Source organism: Lipophrys pholis (genome assembly GCF_963383615.2).
Source record: "Lipophrys pholis genome assembly, chromosome: 14".
Lineage (NCBI taxonomy): Eukaryota > Metazoa > Chordata > Actinopteri > Blenniiformes > Blenniidae > Lipophrys > Lipophrys pholis.
Genome location: NC_137633.1, coordinates 21,463,512 through 21,489,630, shown reverse-complemented (window position 1 = coordinate 21,489,630; position 26,119 = coordinate 21,463,512). Strand labels below are relative to the sequence as shown.

Genomic DNA, 26,119 nt, shown 5'->3' with positions numbered 1-26,119 from the left:
CACATCAAACGATGGCAGTGTGACAGTTTGTGATTGCGGACACCTGACCAGCCTCTGTGATCGCGGTCAACAAAAACTGAATATTAATTGAGAAAAATTATGATTTAAAATTGATTTATTAGGACAGGCTCTTGAAAAGCTTTGATATATGAAGTGTTCATCAATCACTCATCACCCATGTTGGAGGTTTATCTGGTGACACATGATGTGTGTGATTATGGATGTGAAACGGTTAACTGCATAACATTTTAAAGGGTCTAGAATGTTAATAATGTCAGTGACATTATTGGAACAGGTTGGTTCGGGTCACTTAAACAACCATACATTTCACTTATTTCGGAACTTATTTCTTTTTTTCTTCTGTTTATTTACATTTATTGATTCTTATTTTTCCTTTTCATTGTGTAATTTGCTTGTATTGTATATCCATTGCACAGGAAAATGTGTTTTGTATCAATATAAGCATACGTATGCATAAGTATCCAATACAGATCTATTTTGTTTGTGTACTTGTTTTTTGTATGTTTATTTGTGGACGTCACCTGGGAGTGGGTCATTTATTAGACATTTATTGAATTGGATGTTAATGTAACCCTTTAAAATTGCAACGATTTCCTCTGAAGAAGCAGGAAATCCTCATTATTCAAAATCCAATATTACCGTAGCTCTTAAAAGTCAAAATCCCATTCTCAAACAGGAAGAGCAACACAAGCAGCTCTTGTCTCACTTCTTTCGACTAAACTTTTGGAGAGACCAACTGAACTTAACATTTTCAAACAAAGGCAGAGTGAAGTGTGTGATTTCTGGAAATAGTTTTCCTGGACTCTGACAGCAGATAATACTGTTCCAGCAGTCTCCACCTGCACTGCATGTCAAAGGTAATGGTTAGGTTTTAAATTCACGGTGATATGAGATAATGAACTCAATGAGTGCTGTTGTATGCTCTGCTTCTGCGAACACTGAGAATTTCTCGTGAATTTACCATGAAGAAGTGATGCTACGTATGTGTAATATTGAAGCTTTGCAGTTGGGATGCAAAATTGAGCGAAAAGCACACGTATGAATTGAGTTTCAAATGATGCTATCCAAATCCAGTCTGTGAAATCAATATGTCACGAGATGAATTCCATACGTGTGTTTGATTTGTTTTTTCCCGCTGGAACATGTTTGAAGACGAATATGAAAGGATTACCGAAGCAGTTCGTCTTGTGAGGAACAAAGGTCTTGCAGGCGGTGGCTATCTGCACCTCGGCACTCAGAACAGCTTTGATGATGAGGTCCTCGACTTGTCTCATCAGCACTGAAAGAAAAACAGAGCCGAGGCCATGCGTGAAGAGAGTTCTTGTGATCTCGCTAAACTGATGGACGATCTCTGATTGATGGCATTCAGCGGGGCTGAGAGGTGAATTAAAGTGACAAAATGTTCAAACTCTGACAGGATAAACATGAAAAGGTGACGGTGTGACTCACATGTGGTGTCCTTTCCCTCCTGCTTCAAATACCTCAGCACTGCACTCATACTCCATTTGTTCCCATAATCCTCAACTTCGGGGTCATCGCAGCTGAAAGGGAAGAAAAGGCACTTCAAACGTTCACGCGGTAATAAACGGGTGAGTCAGTGGGCTTTCCCGGAACGGCACCATGTTCAGTGCACGGCTGGCCAAGCTCACCTAACATAATCACTGCTCTTCTTGTTCACACTGTAGTTGGTGAGGTGCATGAAAGTGTTCTTGATGCTCTTTGAAGTGCGGTCATACTTAACCGTGGCGAATCTGTGGACGAGAAGGAAGACACTTAATGGATCAGCCACACGTCTCTCTGCTGTGTCGTCCACATTAAGAAACAGTGGCACTTTGGAGAGAGCTTCGTTTCTGGCACTGCTCGCGAGGAGTGGATGCCACATGTGCAATAATGAGAATTCCTTGGCACGCACCATGTACCTGAATACCAACACAACCAGAGGAATGTCAGCAGATAAAAATGGGATTCAGGAATGGGGCCATGATTTATTGCTCGCAGCTTATAATGAAGCCAGAAAATCAGAGGGAAGTGGCACTCTGTTTCTAGCACAAGCACGCCCCTCTATCAGAGCAGGAGCCAGTCATTCTATAAATCACCGACCCGCTCCTGACCTACCTGTGTCCCATTATCGCCTGTTTTGGTTTGATAACCTCTTCTCGCTCTGAATGTCCAAATGTAATAAATCAAGTGGAATTACACAGTAATGATAAGATAGCCATCACTGAACAGTGGCACAATCAGCAGCACTTGATTGGAACATCCTACAATTGAAACAATAGAGTGCTTTGTTTCAGAGTCACCAACAAACCTCTCTCTTCTCCACTGCAGCAGCTGGAAAATGAAGGCTGCCCTCTTCTGGGCAGACAGAGTCTCTCTGGATCGCCTCAGTTCATAACTGGTCTTACAGGTACGAGTACACACACCAGGGGTGTTTAAAGTGTGGGAGGAGGATTATTAACAATCTGTCATCATAAACGACAGCGAACAACTTCAACTACTCAAACTACTCAACTGGGAAATGTAAGTATGGAAGTTGTCCTATTACAAGTCTTGTTAGGACATAAAACTTGAAACATCTCATCTCAGTAAAGTGGTTTGCAAAGTGCAGGCTGTAGAGGAGGTTACGGCAAGAGGGACGACTTCCCTCCTTTAGATTTGTGAGAAGATACCATGATTAAAAAGAGTGTGTAACATTGGGCCATATCGTTTGGTCTTTGAGCAGCTTTTGGACTCAAATTACCAAGAACATATTCCACATACGTGGCGTCACTCTACATCCTGACAGGGTCAGCAGCATTTCTGGAACAACAACCCCAGTAGAACAATACACAACTCCACAATCAAATGCCACCGCTTTTTTAACGTTGATGGCTCGGAGACTAATTCTTCTGCAGTGGACGTCGGCGAGAGAGAGAAGGAAGTGATTTCTATTATTTCAATAGAGTTATAGCAAGCATAAACACAGATATATTCAAATCTGGACTCCCTTTATAGAATCTATTGGACAACCTAACAACATTAATAACACATTAACCTCGTATGGAATGACCAGCTGGCTGATTCAGGGTGTTATGGCTTTCATACTGTATGAAACCATACGTTTAGTTTTTTTCATGTATTGTAGTGTGCATTAACTCTGAGTACGTATTTGAGTGCATCCAAACAGCGTGATCTTGAACATGCAGGTGTACAAATATGAGTGTAAGATCTATTTTCTTCTGTCTCTGGCATTGGGGTGGGAGTCGGTGGGTAAATGCTTGCGTATTAATACAAAACAATAACAACCTTTAAAAGAAATGCTCATGTCAATTCAATTAAAACACAAATCTTTAGGAAAAACATTTGTTGTAAGCATGATGGAGATTAATTAAATTCATAAAATGGTAAATGAATGAAGAATTACTTTATTTCAAATTAACAGCACCGACTCACACTAGGGTGACCATTTTAAGGTTAAAGGTCAGCGACAGGGCTCATCCTCCCAGACCCTGAAAATCCCTGTGTTATAAAATCAGCTAGTGCACAAAAGACATTTTCATATCAAAGCAAATATAGCCGCGCTGACGCAGTGCTGCTGTTTGCTTCAATCTTATGATTTCATCAGTACATTCTTAAAATATGTATTGATGTAGCTAAATGAACATGGTACATGAATATTAATCAAGCAAGTCTTCAGTGTTTGGTACTAATACGTGTTAAATGTGAACATCCTGTCTCCAATAGACACAAAGGAAAGCTTGCAAAGTAAACAGTGAGAGGAAAAATGGCGGCGCCTCAAGCTAAAGAGAAAGATGAATGTCCAAAAAGCGAAAACAAATTTACAAAGAGAGTTACCTAGAACGTGGCTTCATTGATGCAATGGACAAAATTTGAGCTGAACGCATCTTTTGCAGTGAAAAACAGGCGAACGAAAGTTTGAAACTGTTCAAGCTGAAGCAGTTCCAGTCCAGCGTGAGCCCAAAGAGTTTTTCCTCAGCGGAAAAGAACTCATCGTTACAGAATATAAGAATGAAACTGTATTTCACATACAGTGTGTTATGAGCTTCCTTCAACACTTTTTTGTAACTGTGCAGGGTGTGGTGGACGCTGGAGGTCGCCGAGGTTTACAATGGGAACAGTTTGGGTTCCTCAAGAACAATGTTGGGAATCACTGTCTCAGAAGGTGATTTATTGAAAAAAAATGTGTTAAATCAATCAGCTTGGGCCCTGCTGCTCTGGAGCCTGGGCCCTTCGTGGCCAAAGCATATTGAAGGCCGACCGCCGTGGTCTGATCAAACAGAAGCTCAAACTGCTGCAGAGCTTAATGCTGGTTCTTGGTAGAAAGATGGCAGAATAGAAAACGCATCAAAATTTGTAGCAAATCAGGAGAAAGGGGGGGGTCAACGCATTATTAGGCAGGTGGTATGAATGTTGTTGCTGTGTTTGTGATTCTGGTTCGAATCCTTGAAAAAGCTCTGAACGCACTCACCTGGCCAGACCCTCCTCATACACATAGACGAGCAGAGGATCGTAGGACGTCACCAACACATATAAACGCATGTCGAATTTGAATTCTGTTGAGAAAACAAAACAATACGGCAAGTCAGTGGGAATCTGCCAAAACATCCCATGAAAAGTCCAAAATGTGCAGAAGAGCGACTCACCATCTATGAGCAGAGGGTTGTTAATATAGCGAGACACCAAGATGTTCTCATCCATCAGAATCTGATTTGGCTGCGGATGAAAACGCATAAAGATGAAAACGGCGTCACTTTATTGGACTGGAAAGGCAACAATATTCCATGTTAATTCATATAGAGGAGCATCAATGCCAAACAGCTGACGTGACGCAGCAGTTAACGATAAACATCAAAGAATAATGAGATGAAGAAAAGTCTCCGTGATGCTGGCCATCGCAGGTCAACCTTCTGTAACAGCCTATAAAAACACAATGTGGTGGTGGGAGATGGGTCATTTATGAGGTTGAAATGTGTTGCAGGTGGCGAAGTTGAGAAGAGATGAGAAGGGGAGGGGGTGACGGGATAACCTCAGTGCTGGCTGCAGTTCAGACAAAACCCAAACTGAGAAGATGAACGTATTTCTTTCTTCTCTCCAAATATCACCCTGACATTCTTTCCACTGTTTCATAAAAATGCCTGAGAAGAAGAGGAATCGTTGCATGCGTTTTCCAAGAGTGAGAGCGCTTGTTGGAGTCAAGGCCGTGGAAGCGTGTGATTTACTCCACGAGGCTTAATAACGCCTGAAACGCCGGTTGATGCTTCTTTGGAAGACAGCTGTAACGGTGCGCCCCCGCGCTCAGATAACATCTGGCCAAGTGGCTCGCCGACTTCACACAACATATTTTTTTAATGTCAGTATGCTTGCAGTGAACTCCCACTCGGCTTGCCACTAATGTGAATTCATGTGCACAAATGAGTTGGAGTAGAGAGAAACACACAGGCACAGACTTGCCCACCGCAGGATCCGGCCTGGGCCGCCGGATGACCTTCTCCGTGTCGTCGAGAAAGCGGCAAACAAGATAATTACTGAAAAACATCGATAAAATGAACTGCTGTCCCTGGTTTGTTCTGCTTTAGTGAGTGGAGCAGGCAGATAAACACTGGAGGACCGAACTGAACAGCAGGTAGCAGCTTTGAATTAGTGATGCAGCGAGAAAAACAAGGGAAAGCTAAGGCCTTGATCCTGTTCACAGATAACTTAAAAACATCTTCCACCGTGAACAGGAAAGTAAACACGTGCAGAAGACTACAATATAATTCTGTTTTCTACATCATGATAATGTGTGAACAATATGAAGACTATACAGAGTTGTGACGTTGATCCCACATCTAGCTTCACCAGGAAGTATTGATTTGTTCGTTTGACTAATCAAGCTTGTTGTTTTCCTTTTTAATCTGAAACACCAAACCTGTGTCATGCGGTGACCGTACATAACAGACATGCACGGTAAGGATAAATTGACCGCCAACAAGAAACACGTGGACGAGCTTCGGAATGAGGATTGGCATGAAATGTCTTTCCAAATGGATCCAATCAGATCAAATATTTACATGAAGATTTTCACTATGATCAGAAGTGTAATCCCAGTTTCTGTGTTCATGTAAACACCCTAAGTCAGGGCTGTCAAACACATTTTAGTTCTTGCGCCACATACTGCCTAATTTCATTCATTTTGTTTTTCTTCTTTGTGTCGCAGAGTGTATGTGATGAAAATGTCTATATCTTTGCAAAAACCAAACAATTACTACGGAAAATGACTAAAATCTCAACATAAAGCAAAATTTAATGAAACCTTTGTGTGTAAAATACAGTGAAATGTACAAGAACATCTCCTATAGCTGTTGCATTCTGGGTGTTTTTAAAAAGTCACCCTAACAGCATGTCTTAGAGGCCAGTTTGATAGCAATGAGGTTGCTAGCTTTCACAGCAGCATCCCTGATATCTCGGCTCAGATCTCAGTGTGGTGTTGTGTTGCTCCTCTTAAGAAATGTGTTGAAAAAAATCTCCTTCTTTGACCTTTTTACCAATTGATGGCTTGACTGGATTGGAGCCTCTTGTCTCCCAATTTTGGCCCACGGGTCTTATGTACGACACCCCTGAGCTAAACTTTCTCCATTAATGTTTGACTTAATGTGATAAAGCCCCTGATGACCAGGGGCAGCAGCCTCCCTCAAGTTCCCCCTGTGAAGTGGCAGTAGAATCAAAGCTTCTTTGGCTGATAGAGAAACCTTGTGGGAGGCAGGATTTCACATCCATCTACTCTCAGAAAAGTCATTTGTTGTATTTCTGTTTGCAATGAAATTCGAAGAGAAATATGAGCATCAAAAAAAGGGCATTTCACTCTACTGTATACTGCACGTGAACGTGGCATAAGTTTGCACAAAGTTTCCAAAAAGGATATTTATAAAATGCAGAGTGGAGTTTTAAAGTCAATCTAAATAACTTATTGAAAGGTTATCGTGGTAACACGTTACTCGTCTGCCACATTTTAGTTGAAATATGGCTGAATGTGGCCTAAGACACATGTGTGCAATAAACCTGCTCACTAACACACATCCAGACACATTTGTGAACAACATTTGAAGGAAATAAGCATTTTGAGTACATTTGAAGTCTTAGATCTTTGAGTTCAGCTCAGGAAAAACAAGAGCAAAAGTGATGCATTTCTATTTTTGTTCTGTGTCGTACTGATTCTGATCTACAACTTAAGTAGCTTTCAAATTTTTTGGTTTTTCAGACATGCGCAGTGTCATTAACACACACACACACACACACACACACACACACACACACACACACACACACACACACACACACACACACACACACACACACACACACACACACACACACACACACACACACACACACACACACACACGATGGTTCTCAGGTTTATTTTAGTGTGAAAGCATTGCTTCACAACCTGCAGGTCAAGACCACCCAACGAGTCCCGAGACAAACCCGAGGGGTCAAACAATGATTTAAGGGAAAAGAAAGAAAAACATATTACAGCTTGAGAGGGGGGGTGGGGGGGGCGGCTACACTTGACCTTCTAGAAAGCATCAATCATATTACAATATCCACTGCACTTTCTCACACGATGACGCCCACAAAACTCTGGGGAAAAAAAACCTAAGTGGAATTAAGGGTAAGAATTTTTCCCAATAAAGTTTTTATGTTTCCATACCGTTTAACAATCTCAGCATTTAAAAAAAGACCCGTTGGTAACATCTCGTGTCCACGCTGAGGACACAACCCGTAAGTGGAAACAGATCCGTGTTAAAGAGCAGAGCTGTCACTCACGTTGCTGACCAGGTAGATGCCCCGCCCTCGAGAAGATGCTACTGGCTTTATGATCCATGGGCCCTTGTCCTTGGTGAAACAATCTGAAGGGTGAGGAGAGGAGATACAAAGAGAAAAATAAAGGAAATGCACATGAATGAATAAAAACTGTAAACAAAAGGGTGCTTAGACCAGTGGTGTTAAACTAAAAATCAGCCCACCACAGGATCAAATCCTGCCGACGTTGCACGTCAGCCGCTCTCTTAAAACACTGAATCAAATCCAAATGTTTGATTTGGCACTAGTATTAACGTTTCTTGCTCGTCCTGATGCAACCTGAGCAGTTCAGTTCCTCGTGGTGACCCGAGACCTTATGCTCACAGGTTTGTTTCCCTAACCTGAAGGTCTCCGCCTGAAACTACAAAGCTGATTGCAGCAAGATGCTGCAGTGAACTCTAGCAGCCCCTTTTTGTACTGGCAAAATTATAATAGCATCAAATCCGTGGTGTGAGTGTGAGTGTGCATGATGAACTCTGCAGAAACTGGCAGCCTGAGAAAGTGAAAGGCCTTTTGCCAACAAAAGACTGAAGAGAATCATCGTGGCAAAGAGGTTTTCAGATTATCCAGCACCCCCCCACCCCCCTTTTTTTAAAGGACATGTCAAGCCATTCATGAAAGTACATTATATATGAATATTTTTGGAAGGTTCTCACCCATATTTGTACAAAAAATAACAGAAAAGTATGAGTAGATGTCTATATGCTGTTTACTGTTTACTGATGTGACCCAATTAAGATCAATAATAAAGTATGTGGGCTCCTGAATGACACCCTTGGTTGAGGCAGCGGGATCTTACTGCAGAATTCCTGGTACTCTGAGGGAAGCACGAAGGTCTGAGGAACTATGTGAAAGTTCTTGAATCCATGTGTCTGCTGCATTCGCTGGATGTTTCTGTAGAGGCAGTCTTTGCGCGTCAGCTCGTACGACCTGCAAACGGTGAAGCAGAGCAGAGCCGGCGGTTTGAAACGCTCCCACACCGACAGAACAAATGCAGGAATACATAACAGTTACAGAACGCCCTCTGCCTGGCTGCATGAGTCACTTCATGCTTCAGAGAGGCAGCGGGCCAAACTGCAGCCGCGGGAGCCAACAGACTCTGCCGAGGAGCTCGGGGCGGCTCACTGGAGATATTCAGAGAAAAACACTCTCATACCTGGGAAAGTGGTTGACCTTCTGGAAGTCTTGAAGGCTGCGCAGAATGTAAGGCTTGAGGTGAGATCCTGTCCACATGAGGTTGAAGTCATTACTGTTTGGGTGAACCTGGAACAACAGATATAGAGCAATTTAACGGGCCACTCGAGTTTAGATTAAGTGAATGTGTATGCTGATAACAGCAGAATGGGGAATGTTTTTGACGAGGGGTGAAAATATAAAAGCAATAAAGAGTGTGTAACGGTAAAATGAATTTTCAAGGTAAAACTTGTTTTATTAAGAAATTAGAAGCTATAATTCGGATTCAGGTTCAACGTCATATGTTACTGTGCAGCAGTGGTAGGATTTTGTAACATAATGCTACTTATCCGTCTTGTGATACCAACAAGCATCTAAATGGCTCCAAATTTACAACCTCAAACACACAGCCAGAGTTCATCAGAAAGGAGCTATAGCGCTCCTGGAAGCGGTGGCGAGGCCCTCACGGGGCCCTGAGCTCAGCCCTGGGGTCTGTGTGGGTTAACCTGAGGAGACAGGACGATGTGAAGCAGACTACATCCACTGGAAATCTCTGCAACATGTTTGAAAACCTCCAAGTTTCATAGGTGTGTTCACACCAGACACCGACTTCTAATAAACCACTTTACAGTTTGCAATAAGGGATAATAACAGAATAACCTTTTAACACGTCTTAAAGTTGCCCGTCCATGCTGCAGCTGTTCACACTGAATAAGCTCTGCTCAGTTTCCAGTCACTCTGATGTCCATCACAAACGACAGCTCAGCTGAATCTGAAGTAAGTCCCTCCTCCGGCAACCTGAGGAACTCTTGTCTGCCTCTCAGAGAGAAAGTCCAACTCACAGCCTCCCATCACTGTCCTGTTGTCTCATCCGTTCTGCTTTGTTTGATTTCCAATAATCGGTTCGGATTCAGACTTCACATGGCCGGAGCGTCTGAGCCTCAGTCGAAGAGCCAGATATTTGTAATAAAGCCTCATTGGAGTCTGGCTCTGCTGCGGCCGGGAGACACTCGTCTGCGTTTGATGACGAGTTAGCAGGAGTCAAGAGGCATTGAAATGAAATGGGGAAAAAAAAAGAAATGAAATAAAAAGAGAATTAATTGTAACTGCTTGGAGAAGCCAATAATGGGAGGCTCTGCTTCCATGTGGAACAGGATTAATTCTCTGGAGATTATTTTTCCTTTTTTCCTCCATGGGTGCAATCCCACGACTGCATTATCAGACCTGCAGTATGAGGTATGAGGTAAACAATACTGTTTACCTCATACAGCAGACTGAGCATAGAATGAAAAAACTAATAAAAATTTCTATATTGTAAGATTGTGTGTGGTCTGGAGGTGAAAACAAACCAGACCTTTTGTGTGTGTAGACAACTACATTTACTATTTTTTTGAAAGATTGGTTGTTTTATATTTTCTTTTTGGACAGCACAGTGGTGCAGTGGTGAGCATCTGCTTCACAACAACAATACTCTGGGTCCATTCTGATGTCCGCCGTTGTTTAAGTGTGCAATGTGCTACCTGTGTGTAGATGGATGGATGGATGGATGGATGGATGGATGGATGGATGGATGGATGGATGGATGGATGGATGGATGGATGGATGGATGGATGGATGGATAAGCTAATCTTTGAGTCTCACCTCATGAAATCCGTGATTGGTGAGAATTCCTCGGACCAGGCGACTCTCTGTCCGGACAATTTTGAAGGCCATATTGTAGCGTTCTGGACAAAGAAAACACATTTCTTTTAAAAAAAAGAAAAGAAAAAGCATCCAAATTTCACTGGTACTGTTTTGTCAGGGTGTAACTTCATCACATCGTGGCGTACCTCCAACAGAGCAAATATTCCCATCTTTTGACACGACGGCTTCGGGAACAAACAGAAGAACTGGGATGGTCTTGCTGAGGCCGCTCCATGTGATGCAGGGGTGGTCTCTAGAGGACAAGCAGATGAGACACGTTACAGCCATCAAATGACTCAAATAATCTGGATAAATAAACTGCGTGCAGAGGGAAGATAAGGTTCTGGTAACAAAGGCACTGAAGATGCACATCGGGATGAATTTCACCGTCTAAAATCTCTGGGCTGCGTTCCAGGATGATGCGATCCGTCTGGCCCATACGGGCGGCTGAGCTAACGCTGAGGGAATGCATCCTGACCTGCTGTTTATTCCAGTCAGGCAGATAAGAACCAAACCACACGCAGTTTCACGAGGAGCTGGACAATAACAAACCCTGTGCAGCACACTAACAAACACCCTTGTAAAAGTCCGGACTATCTCACAGTACCAGACACAGCCGGCTTATCGAGGGATACATTTAAGATAAGGTGGCGTGATGATGGAGCACAACTCAATCAGGTATGACCGGGTGGGGGTGGCATGTACACAACTGCTGCCCAAGTCTCCGAGTCTCCTGGTATGTCAAACAATACAGCAGCTATCTGTTTCACTGCGATGCACACCAGGGATTCTGATCCCAGCTTGTTATTTATTAGCAGATACCATCATGACATCTGTGAGGCTACTGCACCTGCACACACAAGATATTAAGATGTGAGACAAGGGCGTGTTACAGTCACTGTCATTTCATGAAAGATTTCCATTGGAGGAGTTTGTGGTTTTTCTAACTATTGTTATAAAATGCTTTTCTGATATTCCTAACCTGGCCACAGTACGACAGTCAAAACACACTGGTGTAGTGGTTAACGCTCTCGTATCTCAGAATATCTCCTGTTCAATTCTGCATGTTCTCTCTGTGCATGTGGGTTTTCTTCAGGTACTCCAGGTCTCTTCCTGGAATCCAAACACATGCTTATGAGGATACAGCGTATCCAGAAAGTATTCACAGAGTGTCACTTTTTCCATATTTCATTCAAATGGATTTTTTATCCTCACAATTCTACACACACCGGATAATGACAACATGAAAAGAAGGGGTGGTTTTTTGGGAGATTTTAGCAAATTTATTAAAGATAAAAACACTAAGCATTCACATGTACATATGTATTCTCAGCCTTTTGCCATGAAGCTCAAACTTGAATTCAGGTGCTTCCTGTTTCCACTGATCATGTTTGAGATGTTTCTGCAGTTTCATTGGGGTCCACCTGTGGTCAGTTCAGTTGATTGGACATGATTTGGAGAGACACACACTTGTCTATATAAGTTGACTGCATGTCAGAGCACAAACCAAGCATAAAGTCAAAGGATTAATCTGTAGACCATCGAGACAGGATTGTCTCGAAGCACAAATCTGGAGAAGGTTACAGAAAAATGTCTGCCGCTTTAAAAGTCCCACTGAGCCCAGTGGCCTCCATCATCAGTAAGTTTAAGAAGTTGGGAACCACCGGGACTCTTCCTAGAGCTGGCCGGCCCTAAACTGAGCGATCGGGGAAGAAGGGCCTCAGTCATGGAAGTGACCAAGAACCCCATGGTCACTCTGTCAGAGCTCCAGAGTGCCGCTGTGCAGAGAGGAGAACCTTCCAGAAGAACAACCATCTCAGCAGCAATCCACCAATCAGGCCTGTATGGTGGAGTGGCCAGAAGGAAGCCACTCCTTAGTAAAAGGAACATGGCAGCCCGAATGGAGTTTACCAAAAGGGACCTGAAGGACTCTCAGACCAGGAGAAAGAAGATTCTCTGGTCTGATGAGATACATTTTTTGGTGTGAATGCCAGGCGTCATGTTTGGAGGAAACCAGGCACCGCTCATCGCCAGGCCAATACCATCCCTACAGTGAAGCATGGTGGAGGCAGCATCATGCTGGGGATGTTTTTCAGCCACAGGAACTGGGAGACTAGTCAGGATAGAGGGAAACATTAATGCAGACATGTACAGAGACATCCTGGCTGAAAACCTGCTCCAGAGTCTCTTGACCTCAGACTGGGGCGACGGTTCATCTTTCGACAGGACAACGAACCGAAGCACAGCCAAGATATCAAAGGAGGACGACTCTCAGGACGACTATGTCAATGTCCTTGAGTGGCATAGCCAGAGCCCAGACTTCAATCCCATTGAACATCTCTGGAAAGATCTGAAAAAGGCTGCACACCGACGCTTCCCCTCCAACCGGATGAAGCTTCAGAGGAGCTGCAAAGAGGAATGGGCCAAACTGTCCACAGATAAGTGTGCCAAGCTGGCGGCATCATATTCACAACGACTTGAGGCTGTCATTTCTGCCAAAGATGTATCAACAAAGAATTGAGTGAAGGCTGTGAATCCTGATGTACATAAGATTTCTTATTTTTTTTTATTGTTTTTTATCAATTTGTAAAAATCTCTCTCAAAAATTAAAAAAAAAAAATTCACATTGTCAATATGGGATATTGTGTGTAGAATTTTGAAGGAAGAAATTAATTAATCCATTTTGGAATAAAGCTGTAACACTGTATATCAGGCCGTAAACCTCTGTAGGTATAAACATGAGTGTCTGTCTCTTAAATTAATGAACGCATACATTTAAATATGCAAGATTAAAGCTGGAATTCATTGCTATGTTCACTCCCCTGGGAGGCAAATTCAGCCACATAAAATAACAATAACAGCATGTGAGGACAAATCATACACAGATCTCTCTATAGGTTTCCTGTTCATCACTAGTATGTGCTTGTAATGTTACACCTTGTCGCTGTGTATTATTTAGTGGAAGATGATGTTGCTCGACATGTTATTCAACTCAGCACTTGTATTTAAATTATTAGTGTATTGTCTCAGTGACACGACGTGCGTTCTCATGTATATTGGAAGTGATAAATGCCTGAGTGAGAAATACTTTTGGTTGAAGCCACAATCAGACCTGGTCACCTGGAGGTTAAACCCTGATTCTCAGCAAACTAATTCAGGAAAAGTCTCCACAGAGCCGACGCAGCGACAGTCAGTATGGTAAGAATGGCTTAAGAGGGAATTATTTGGCACAAGAGCAACTCGTTCTTTCAAGATGTTCTTCTCGTTCACCGAACACACTCATCAATTATGCAGCATGAAAGATAGATACCCCAAGGTTTCATTTTGTTTAAATGTATCTTGACATTAATTATTGAACAGGGCTCAGGACACCTTCCATAGTCCTGCAAACATTACTGTACATGTCGAATAAAGTATGACAGGCGGCCCAAACTAAGACTTGTTGGCTCGCCACAGAAATGTGTTCAATAGACTGTGAGGCAGAGAAGACACGCCGCATCTACAGGTGGCAGAGAATGTCATCCTACAGTAAATGACTATATAACACAGGGTCTCCACCTTTTCTTATTGGAGCTCTGCAAGTTGAGATGAAGAAAAGCTGCAGATCCTGTGACAGACGTACTAAAACATTACGGATCACTGGTTTCTATCCCCACTATAAATGTCACCAGCATGTCAAACTGTTTTGTATTTTGTATTCTGGGGCAAATAGAAACAAATTCAGACCTCTGAAGCAGAGCCCACATCCCCACAGACAACAACCACTGAAATAATAGAGTGTAAGTATATTAGTCGTACATATTCATAAACAAGAATCATGTGATTCTATAGAAAACAAGCTGGTTAACGTTACTAATCTCGTTGTGTATATAAAGGGTGCATGCACATGCTGCAAAATGCAAAGATGTCACCAGAAGACGGATCTCTCTGGACTCACTCTTGCTCGTCTTCTGATGTGGATTCCGACTCCTGTTTGTCCCGGATCACAGCAGGCATGTTCCCAGTCAGAGTGGACCCGCAGCCCGGTGAGATCTCTCCTGGATGAAGCGTCTACATTTCACCATGACATCTGTCACGGCGACAACAGAACATCAGCCAATTCGCACAGAACGCAGGGAAACCTGCAGATGTTTACAGTCGCCTGACAACATCGGCTGTAACGATAATCCAGGTGGAGGTGAAACATCCGACTGATGTACAACGTAAGATGCTAAATCCAGACAGTCGAGCGGGCGTTAGCTACATAAGACGTGTTATTTTGGGGCATGCACGCGAAGCCAAACGGGGAAGTCCGCTCAGGTTGAGGCCCCTCGGGCAGACGGTTTTGGAACAATGACTCACATATACAGATGAAAATAAACTTGCCTTTTCTTCCCATGGAGCCGTGCGGATGGTTCGTTCGCTGGTTTCACCAGGTGCAGTTGATCGTCGCGGCTAATCTTCCTGGTAACTACAACAACTGAGTAGCAACAGAGCACGGAGCATGCGCAGTAAAAGGGACACCCTTTGTGGACGTGACTAAATTCTGCAGTGAACGCTCCATACAGATGTCGTAATGGAGGTGTAACAAAAACATCTGCAGTATAAGCCGAGTGGGCACTTCCGCCTTTGCCAGTGTATCTGAAAAAATCGTATTTATCAATGTATGTGTAGGGTTTTAGCTCAGAAAGAGTGCTATTCTTCAGTTATTTTGTGCTTTACCAATAGATTCGTTAAATAACTACTCAAACAACAATTTATGAATAAAATAGAGTCAGAATTCAATATTTTTCTGCTTTTGTAATTGTATTTAATCCCTTAAATGTACAAAAAAGTGAGCAAAAAAATCTACAGTTGTATAAATATATCATTTATGAGGAATATGTATACGTTCAACAGTGTGGTGATGTTATTGATAAGTATCAACATTTTTACAGAAAAGGAGGAACATATTTGGAGTTATTTGCGTTTATATTCCGTATCCCATAACTCAACACTTGCTCCAACCAAAGTGCCACTACGAAGACACAAGTGAACAGAGGTGAACTATTTCGCTTCGTATTCACTCTTTGATTTCATACAGCCCACCATGCTGCCTCCAACCTGACGAATGTCTTGATTTCTATTGGTCAGCTCTGAAAATAGGCGGCACTCTGCTGCTCAAAGCAACCAATCACAACCGTGGCACGACTGAATGGCGCCATTTTTGGAGTTCTCTTATTGGTTCGCCTCGCGGGGCAAGATTGAAAGACTTCACCATCGTCACCGTAACACCTTGCTCGGTTTGTTTCGGCCCGCGCACTTTTCAGTGCGACACATCTCTTCCCTGCGTGTTTGTGCGGTGGACATGGTCACACTGTAGTCCGAGATGAGTCGCTTTCTGAACGTGCTGCGGAGCTGGCTGGTGATGGTGTCCGTCATCGCGATGGGCAACACGGTGCAGAGCTTCAGAGATCACAGCTTCCTGTCCGAGAAGCTCTACACGGGCTCCCCGGAGTTTGGTGAGGAGATAGAAGCTTCTGATCACTGTAGTTTTCTCTAACCTGACAGCTGTGACGCCTCTAATCCGAAAAAAAAAAAAAAAAAAGATGAGCTTTGGCTGTATGTGTTTTGATTTTTGTGTCTCTGTGTGTGTATTGAGCCGCACAATAAAAGGTGACCATATAATTTACTATACAATCTTTTAAATGACAGGTCAGACGGTTTTATGTTCTTCCCTACGTTATAATAGTTTTAAAATGTTTAAATGAAGTGATCATTAAATAAGATTCAAGATAGTTATTTTCATACATACACACTGTACAATGAAAAGCTTTGCTGGTCTCCCAATCTATGATAAACTAAAAAAAAAAAAATATATATATATATATATATATATAAGAATGAAAAGTATGTAAAGATAAATAGATTACTAAATAAATGTATGAAAAATACAATAAATAAGGACAATGACAAGAAAGAAAGACAGCAGCAGCAAGAGGTAGTGTGAATCACTCGTGCAAATATGAAATAATATAAGTGAAAGCAAAAAAAAAATCTTTATTTATGGAGAAGGGGGGAGTTCAGACATGCTTCTGCCATGAGTTATCCACAGTTTGTTTAAAGTGTCCTCGCCATTGGTGTGAACTGTTCTATCATGTACACGGCATATTACACATGTACAAATTCAGAAATCATAACACATTTTCAAATGCAAATACAAACCCTGCCAGTAAAGCTTTTCAGACACAAATATCAATTGAAATCTATGCACACCCCATACGTTCACCTGTTGGCTGCTTTTATGCATTAGAATACAGAGTAGTGAACTTCAAACCAATATTCTTCCCTCTTCGTGTATTTCCTCAGTGAACGGTCTCCAGGCTCGAACATTTGGCATTTGGACGCTGCTGTCATCCATCATTCGCTGTGCGTGTGCCATTGATATCCAGAACAAAACGTAAGGGTCGCCCAAGTCAAATTGTTTGTGTTTAGCAGTGTGTCCAGTATCTCCTTTCACTGCGTCTCACTGGCTCTGCAGGTTGTATCACATCACCTTGTGGACGTTTGTTCTGGCGTTGGGTCACTTCCTGTCCGAGGCCTTCGTCTATAAAACCGCCCCGCTGACGATCGGAGTCATGGCGCCGCTCATCGTCGCCAGTGAGTAACTGCTGTGCAGGAGACCGGGGGCTGTTTTCATGTTGACTGATGAGTAGTAACAGCATCTCCACGCGTGTTTCCAGGTTTCTCTATCGTGGCGATGCTCATCGGGTTCCAGTGTTTACCGGAGACGCAGGAGGAAGGCGGTGCGCGTCAGAAGAAACGCAACTGAAGCCCCCCCCCCCGAGTCTGATTTTCCTCGTGTGGCCTGTTCCCAGTGTGACGCCTTGAAGCACATGAAATCCTGCTGTTCCTTTATATTCTTCTGTTTATTTACACCTTTTATCTGTTGACTCCAGCGTGCACTGTGCAATCTAGTGACGGTGACACCACGAGTGCTGGATTACAAACGCTGCACTTTCAAATGAGCAATACTTCCCAATAATCCCATCATTGGGCTGAATCCAGCATGAGCCAGGGTTTCAGTTCATGTGTAAAATACTGTGGACCAATCGCTTCTACAATAGTTCAGATCCACCAAAGACACTTTAAAAAGTCTTGTTCAGTTGCAGTTAATCTTCCCGTTTCTTTTGTGTTGTGAAACATTTGTGCAGCATCTTTGTACAGAATATATTGAACGTGTGGTTGTTTTCTACCCCGGCAATACGAGAATTTTTCCAGTTTTCCAACTAATCTATGAATGAATAATGTATTTAGGGAGCGTGTGTCGTGTTTCAGGTGCTCTCTGTGTTTTTGTGTTTTTAGTAAAATCCTAATTCTCCTGTTTCTGTCTCGTGTGTTGATTTAAACACTTTTTTGACTGTGTTTAAATGAGGGAGTGTCAAACGTAAGACCCGTGGTCCAGAACCAGCCAGCAAGAGACGAGAGGCTCCAATCCACCAAGCAAAAATTGTAAAAAAAAAAAATGAAATACAACATTGATTTTTGTAACACATTTCTTTTAGAGTAGCAGAGACAACAGTCACAAACAGTCCCGTTTCATTTTGAGTGGGTCGCAGCCGTAAAATAAGGACCTTTACAGTTTTACTTTTAAAAGTTTTTCTTTGTTGTGGCTCAGAGTATACGTGATGAAATCTCTGCAGTTTCACCAAAAATCAAACAATTACTCAACTTAAAGCCAATTTGCTTGGTGGTTTGGTTTGACTGGAGGCTCAAAGGGAGATCAGCGTCTGTTGCCATGGAGATACAGGGGCAAGAGGCAGCGGGCAGCCTTCAGCGTTCACACTTGCATTTTCTTCTAGGAATGCAAACCTCTAGTTGCTTTTATACTTTTGTAGTTCAGTGCGATTAAAAAAAAATCCACCATCAGTCTGAAACTGTTTATTACCATTTCAATCAGTTTACATCAAACAAAATGGTAAAAAAAAAACCTGAAAGCACGATTGTCAAAGTGAACGACAGGACAGGAGGGAGCAACAGCATGGACATTTCTATATTCATGACATAAAATCATGAGCGGGGCAGTTAAAAATATATATTTTATGGAATATGCTTCAGTGCAAAACCATACAGGTAACAGCTGTGACAAGTACAGACAATATATAACGACCGAGTATCGATCAATTAAATTATAAACATTTAACTGGCATGAGTTGTGCTTTTCACTGCCTGTGTCGACAGACGTCCAGCATTTGACCAAAACGTGACATGACAGCTCATGATTTTGGAAAATATATAAATGGCTACACTTCTCAGAAACAAGTATACTAACAAACAACAACAAAAACAGCGTGCAGAAATGTGGGGTTACACATTTCTCTCTACATGGTTTGTGCTGACATTTTTCACGTTGATGCAGCTTTTCACTGCCGGATCTCTTCTTGTTGAGCTCGATTCCAGCGGCTGCAGAACTAAACTGACCTCTCACAGCGGACTCAGATGCACGGCATCGATCAAATTCTTACTATGAGCAATGTTCAGCGGTGAACGCCTCCGAGAAGTCACAGTCTTCATTCTCAACACGGAACACTTGAAAGAAAAAGCTTCAGCGATGTAAAGACTGAGTTCAGCTACACACGATACTGGTCCAATCTTAGAAAACACAGCGGAAACATCCAAGGCAAGAAATACAGTTTTCTGACACGAATCAGAGGGAAACCAAAGGAAGTTGGATGTACAGTAAGTCAGAGTCACTTTAGAAGCAGCATTGCACCGACAACACGTTTAACTCTTAAAGGTAAAGTATTTATTATATTTCAATGAGCATCATTTAGCTTATAAGGCTAATTACCATCAATCTTACAAGCGATCAGCCTGATTAGTAATGTAATGCCGTACTGCACCACAAGGTGGCGCATAAGGTGACACATTAATTTGGCGTTTTTGTTTCAGGAAAGTTTCGCGTTCACGCAGCGACGGCAAAAATGACGTTTTCATATTGGGCCACTAGTTGGTGCCGTTGGTTGTTTTTGCGATGAAAGCACACGCGTGCACGCAGACAACAATACCATGGCGAGTACACAGACCTTCGTATGGAGAGATGCTATTTCTACAATAAACAAACACTTCTGCTTTAAACACAGTCGTGTTTTTGCATATCAAGTCAGAGCACTTAGTTGATGCTTTTAAAAACATAAATCTCCAAACAAAGCACACGTATTCAATGTGTACAGTAAATCAGATTTCGGCTCCTTGTTGGGAAATGAGTCCTTATATTCAAGGTACAATGGTTACCAAACATTTTACAGCTTGCATTGGATTTCTATTGATTTGATTGTCACATAATGGTGTTTAAAGGAAAATTCCCTATTGGAAACTAGTTTTTAAAGAATGTCAGCATAGTAGGAATATAAAAACCTTCCGTCTGGAGACTATAACGTGATTTTGCGCCGCATGGCATCCATACAGTACGTCGACAGTACATAAGCTCTGTTGGTCACTTGGTAAGAGCACCACAGATGACGGTTCAGTATCAGGATAAAGTCACAGCAGCTTTTCACTTCCTGCTCCTAGGTGCATGTCCATGTGTCAGTACTTTGTTTTGTTCTTCGCATATTAGTAGATAAAGTCCTCCTCCATCCTCCTCATAGCTTCCCCTCTTTCAAGACGTCAGGCGGAGCGACGCCTCCTTTCAGATCGGCTGCGGCGTTCTGCAAAGGGACGAGGACAATGTGAGAAATGAATGAAGAGAAAGTCGAAACATAAATCCTCATTGTTTGGAACGTGTTGAATCACCACAACATTTTGTATTTAACCAATGTAGAGAAATCCCTTAATATAATTAATCTAAACAGGAATAATATTGTCAAGCCGTGTGTGTGTGTGTGTGTGTGTGTGTGTGTGTGTGTGTGTGTGTGTGTGTGTGTGTGTGTGTGTGTGTGTGTGTGTGTGTGTGTTGGGTCTTTCTCGTGGCCCTACCTTGGCGGCAGTGTGTTTTGCGTTTAATGGGGTTGTGGTGGGTTTATGCCGGGGGCTGCAGCACGTTGTGGCTCCGTAGTCCTGCACCGACGACGCAGAGCCTGCAGGCTGCAACAATAATCCGTGGTTGGGGGGCGGGGGGGGGGGGGGGGGTGTCACACTTCTCACCCTCCACTTTAACCCTCATGCAGAACCACCCCCTCCAACACCAGCAACCCCTGCACACCCGCCTGACCTCCCCCATAGTGTCTGCCCCACTTTACGTAAGTACAGGTGCTCATTTCTGAATTGTCAATAAAAATCTCTAAAACCAATTGTCATTTCTCAGGGTGCAGGATTACTGGTGCTTCGACATTTCAGCCCCATTCCTTGTGATCAAACTGGAAGTGGTGAGGAAAGAGTGAAAGCCATTCCAGACTTGTGAGCAGCAGACCACACAACGTGAGCCAAGACTGTGTTCAACACATTAAGAGCAGCAGAAACATGAGCCACATGCGGCTCTTCAGCCCTTCTGTAGCGGCTCCCTGACGCGTTTACAAAATTATACGTCTGTAAGCACTTTAACTTGTTTTTAATTTATACAACAGAACATTTTTTTAAAGGTCCTTTCACTCTTACACTGTGAATTATTTGGCACTTGCCAAGATCAAAATGCTATTTTTATACATAATAGATCATTTTCTTTGTTTAAAATGTTCATTTACTTATTTTTCGTCTTTGATTTTACAGTATAATCTGGAATCTAGATTAAAAAAACGTATTTAAAGATTTCCTATCAAGTAAAATTTACTTGCTGCATGGGCAGTTTATAGAATTGTTTTTCTTAAATTTAGTGTTTGAATCTCGTATTTGGACTACCATATTTTGCAGTGTGGCTAAAAGGGCTCTTGGATAAAAAGTCATAATAATTAAAAAAAAAAAAATTGCAAAAACCACAAGAAAGAAGATAAACTGCTGAAACAGCTAAAAAAATAAAAAAAATAAAATAGACAGAAAAACGTGAAAAACTGCTTCAAAAAGCAGCTAAACAGCTACGATGTAAAAACTATTTCAGAAATGCTAAAGAAAACAAAATTGGTTGAAATGCTTAAAACTTTGTAGGAAAAGAGTTGAAAATATAATAAAATATTTAACATTATGAATCGTAATTGAAAGATAGTTTTTGTACATAAATAAAAACTATCTATATTATGAAACGCTATAAGCTGCATTTGTCTAATTTTAAACATTAAATGTTAAATTTGATTTGGTGGAAAGTGACATAAACGGCCCTTTTGGTCATAAGGTTGCAGACTTCTGATGTAGGGGATGGGGGACAGGTCTTTACATTAATATTGACGGCACAGTAACCTTACCAAGTATAATAAAGTACTTTACGTTCATTCTTATCGTTCAGCACTGATAAGACAGGGAGGAACTTAACTTACATACAAGTGAAAAATTCTGGTTAAACACATAACAGTAGGTATGTTTTAGGGCTCTGTCCTGTCCTGGGTTCAGCCTGGACTTATTATTCTGTTTTAAAGAAATGTGAGTCGTATAATGCAGTGTGATCTGATCAATAAAGGTCAAATCTGACCATCACATAGGAGTGGACATGAAGGTTTCCTCAGGTTATTAATGTATTCAATAACATTCATTGGTCCAAATGTATCAGTGGCTTTGAGCAGCTGGACGTGCCTGTGTTTTGTTTGTCTTTTAATTTTGGATTTTTCTTTTTTTTTTTTTATTCCCAGATGGCAAAAGGTGGCTTATAGCTTCTGATTGTCACCCCAAAAAAATTTCTAAAATAGATTTTTTAAAATTTAAAAATAAAATCACACAACAACTGTGTGACAACTGTGAATTGTACATACGCAGAAGTATTAAAGAAGCAATTTTAGAGGTACAGAATGTCACATATTTGGTCGAAAACTATGTAAAAAAATAAGTTAACCAGCGAGCATCCTGATCTATGTTGTAATACCACTCTGCACCACAGGGTGGGGTAGTGAGTCAATAAAATCAAACACTGTACCTTAAAATTGCAATGAGTTTTTTTTCTCTTTTTTTTTAAAGAGTATAAAGCGCTAACATGCTGTCTGTGAGCGTGAGGTGAGGAGCTGTCAGGCGAAGCTGAAGGGGGGGGGGGGGGGGGGGGGACGACTCTGTTTTATGAAGTGAAGGTTCCCAGCAGAGCAGCAACCACATGCAGTCAGTCTGCTGAACGCTGCAGCATGAGTGGATTTGACAGACGCAGCCAGTGGAGAAGCAAATCGGAGCCGAGGTGAGAGCTGACACTAATCCTCTCCACCACCACTGACTGTATGTGACACACACACACACACACACACACACACACATACTTACACTCACGGACTGCACCTCCGTCTGTAGGTTGGCCTTCTGCCGTCGAAGGTCAGATTTTATTAATCCTGTGACGACAACAGAGGAGATTAATTGTAGATACTTAGTTTTTAATCAGTTCAGAAGGAGAATTAAATCCTGCGATGAAGCCATAGAATTCGTGTTACTGTGAAGCATTAAATTTGATTATGATGTTAAAAATAACTTGAAATAAAATGAAGAAAAAAAGTTAAAATTCACAAATTAAGTTTTTGTATAATTTACTGCAGAAATTACAGACTGAAACCACAAGCGGGGCTTCAATTGGAGCTCAGGAGAACAATAATCCCTATAATCTGTAAAGCAGGGCGTCAAACACATTTTAATTCAGGGGCCACAATTTCCAAATGTGTGGGCCGGATCAGTAAACTGGCGTCACAACAACCTTTAAGTTCACACTTGAAAGTTTTTCTATGTTGTGGTACAGAGTACATGTAATGAAAACGGAGTGGTGTCAGGGTCAGCAGCGATAACGTGTGGTGTACCTCAAGGCAGCATACTCGGCCCATTGTTGTCTTTACTGTATGTTAATGACATGAAATCGGTGGTCCACTGCCCCGTTTACATGACAACGTTTCACGTAACAAGTTAACACCGAATCCGTTAAAAAAAAAAAAAAAAAAGAAGTGCGTTTACACTGCAGCAGCAGACACACAGAGACAACGGTGTAGTTAGTATGCCGGGCCACGGGAGGGCGCTGTTGCTTGATTTTGTAACCACACAGACAGGTGCAGAGAACAATAAGCCATAAATGTGAAGAGAATGAAGAGCACCCGACATCCATATGGACTGATGACGATTCAGATGGTATCAGAGGAGAGTCTCAACTATAAAACTACTGATATGAATGCTAAAACTAGAATATGGACCGCGAGTCGTACCACTACAGGTCCGCCATGTTTGTTTACAACTGGATGAGCAGGAGGGAGAGGGGGAGAAATACGCATGTGCAGTAACAGGCTCTATAGTCTCCGTTGCGAATATCTACCGTGAAAGAATCTTTCCACCTTGGTAGCTGGGATTAGAACTTCGTGGATCCGCACACTGGTGCCGTGTAAACGGACCCCCCCAAAAGTGAAGAGAGTTTTTCGGATACACTCGTATTTGTTGTCGTGTAAACGGGGCCTAGGCAGATGATTCAGCTCTTGTGGTGTCAGGAAAAGAAGTACAGGTCATAGAACAAACACTGTGTACGGCGTTGTCCAGTGTGTACGAGTGGCGAGATCAATAAAATTCAAAAGTTTAATATCCAATGTGAAGGTCCACAAATTCTTCCAAAAACAAATATCCTGGAGCTATTGATAATCATGTTTCTGGCCCAATCTGTGATTCAGAAAGTCAGCCCAAGGACTAAATATCTGGCCCGTAAATCAAAATACCTTAACAGACCGACGATGGAGTTATTGGCTACTGCTCTGGCTCAGTGTCACTTGGACTGTTGTTGTTCTTGGTACAGTGGTCTCACAAAGAAAACAAAGGGTTAAACTACAAACGTGTCAGAACGAACGTATCCCTGTTGTACTAAAACTCCACCCTCGTACACACATTGATCACATTCACTTCACTCAACTAAACTGGTCACCAATAGAAAAACGTGTTGTTCAGTTTAAACTAAATCATATCCCTTCTTATCTCTTTTCATTTTGTACCACTGTCAGCCACAACATCAGAACTCCATCAAGTCTGGGGTCGCTTGCCTTACCCAGATTAACGCCACGCCGGGTCAGAGCACGTTAAAGTCCACCGGAGCTGCAGTCTGGAGCAGCTCAGCCACACATGTCCAGTCCAACACCAACAAACAGGCTTTTAAAAAAACCAGTCCAAAGGTTTTTATTGGAATCCTTACAAACTACTTAATTATTACCAAATACTTTTTAACTAAATAGTGATGCATAGTTTATATTTCTCAGTTCATTTTGCTCTATTCTTTTTTAGGATTAATCGGTCTGTGATAACTTATGTTGGGATCTATACGTATACATTTGTGATAAATAATCTTGTGCAATAGAGTTGTATAGGTACAACTTGTATTTATCTATTTATTCTAAATTTATACTGTACTTTTGTACAGTTTTGTTTTTTAATGTTCACTATAATGTCAATGTTTCATATTTCTTATGGGTTTTTTATTATAATTTATGTATTTATTCATTTTATGAGGACCACAATGGAAATAAGTCTTATTTGTGACTTTTTTGTGTCGTTCTCTGATTTTTTACATGTCATCAAAATGATCAATATATATTTGTTTGTTTTCTTTTGTGTGCAGAAAATCCAAATCAAATCATTCATTCATTCAAAATGTCTATATTTTCACAAAAAGGAGGCTCTGCAAAAAGAACACGAGCGACAAGTTGCCCAGCTGAGAGCGGAGCTGAAAACTCTGCCGACCCAAAAGACCGAGGCCCAACTAGAACGGATGGTCTCCAGGATGGAGGAGAAAGAAGCTCCGGCAGCTAAAGCTGAGAACGAGACGAGGTGTGGCCAGCTGAAAACCGTCCCTGAGAAGATGCGTGCTGACAATAATGATAAGCACTGGGAGGTTCGCTGGAGCATGAGGGAAAAAAACATGGCGGCCAAGGAGAAAGATCTGGTCGAACGACACCAGCAGCAGGTCGCCCAGCTGACCGCAGAGAACCAGGCTCTCCGCAGAACCCTCAAAACATCAGCAGAACCCAAGATAGAGCCTCTGGCAGAGTCGGGGCACCACCGGGGGCCTCGTGAGGACGAGGCGGCAGCAGAGATCGCCTGCTTGAAAAAAGAGCACCGGCGAGAATAGGCAGCGGTGACCCAGACCAACCTGGAGAATCTGGCCAAGCTCATCAAGGTAGATATTTTACTTTTTGAAGGACAAACTAGTAATCAGTAATCGGATGACCTTTTCAAGGTAACCGTGGCAACACTGAGCGGGTCGTAATGACAATTTGCAGATGAAAGTGCGTGGCTTTAAAACTAACTCAATGACCCTTTTTCACAATTTCCATTCCAGCTCCGGGAGGAAGAAGCTGGACGGTCGAGGGAACATGAAGCTGTGGAGGCCCGTCTGGAGGAGGAGCTGATGCTGACGGAGGAGCAGAGC

The 26,119-nt window shown here is 42.2% G+C and overlaps 3 protein-coding genes across 7 annotated transcripts in view; 1 reads left to right on the top strand and 2 right to left on the bottom strand.

Annotated features, from left to right (window-relative positions):
* Positions 1-14,715, bottom strand: part of ttll5 (tubulin tyrosine ligase-like family, member 5) — a gene marked incomplete at its 5' end in the record, with an annotated part of 70,994 nt that extends 56,279 nt beyond the window's left edge. Inside the window, 11 exons of the mRNA XM_080480055.1 lie at positions 1,193-1,300; positions 1,471-1,562; positions 1,671-1,772; positions 4,490-4,574; positions 4,665-4,734; positions 7,828-7,910; positions 8,663-8,793; positions 9,020-9,126; positions 10,678-10,760; positions 10,866-10,972; positions 14,657-14,715. Of these exons, the coding sequence (XP_080336181.1) occupies positions 1,193-1,300; positions 1,471-1,562; positions 1,671-1,772; positions 4,490-4,574; positions 4,665-4,734; positions 7,828-7,910; positions 8,663-8,793; positions 9,020-9,126; positions 10,678-10,760; positions 10,866-10,972; positions 14,657-14,715 (1,027 nt within the window). The remainder of the gene's footprint in view (positions 1-1,192; positions 1,301-1,470; positions 1,563-1,670; positions 1,773-4,489; positions 4,575-4,664; positions 4,735-7,827; positions 7,911-8,662; positions 8,794-9,019; positions 9,127-10,677; positions 10,761-10,865; positions 10,973-14,656) is intronic.
* A 226-nt stretch (positions 14,716-14,941) lies between these two features.
* erg28 (ergosterol biosynthesis 28 homolog) lies at positions 14,942-18,063 on the top strand. Its single transcript, XM_080480053.1, has 4 exons — positions 14,942-16,199; positions 17,047-17,137; positions 17,219-17,337; positions 17,421-18,063. The coding sequence occupies exons 1-4, from the start codon at positions 16,067-16,069 to the stop codon at positions 17,507-17,509; spliced, it is 432 nt and encodes a 143-aa protein (XP_080336179.1). The 5' UTR covers positions 14,942-16,066; the 3' UTR covers positions 17,510-18,063.
* Positions 18,064-18,602: 539 nt separating this feature from the next.
* The window catches only part of flvcr2a (FLVCR choline and putative heme transporter 2a), a 30,813-nt gene continuing 23,296 nt past the window's right edge, over positions 18,603-26,119 (bottom strand). For 2 of the 5 annotated variants that reach the window (XM_080479657.1, XM_080479656.1), the window contains 3 exons: positions 23,005-23,069; positions 20,656-20,763; positions 18,603-20,387 (listed from right to left, as the gene is read on the bottom strand). In XM_080479657.1, the coding sequence (XP_080335783.1) occupies positions 20,322-20,387; positions 20,656-20,763; positions 23,005-23,069 (239 nt within the window). In that variant the 3' untranslated portion in view covers positions 18,603-20,321. Of the gene's footprint in view, positions 20,388-20,655; positions 20,764-22,386; positions 23,070-26,119 lie in introns of those variants that run through there. The other 3 variants (XM_080479659.1, XM_080479658.1, XM_080479655.1) reach the window with 2 other exon arrangements.

Bases quoted from the DNA above. Each gene is read 5' to 3' on its own strand.
- erg28 (XM_080480053.1), top strand. From the start codon at position 16,067: ATGAGTCGCTTTCTGAACGTGCTGCGGAGCTGGCTGGTGATGGTGTCC. The intron at 16,200-17,046 runs GTGAGGAGATAG...GTATTTCCTCAG, and splicing joins CACGGGCTCCCCGGAGTTTG to TGAACGGTCTCCAGGCTCGA. The intron at 17,338-17,420 runs GTGAGTAACTGC...GCGTGTTTCCAG, and splicing joins GGCGCCGCTCATCGTCGCCA to GTTTCTCTATCGTGGCGATG.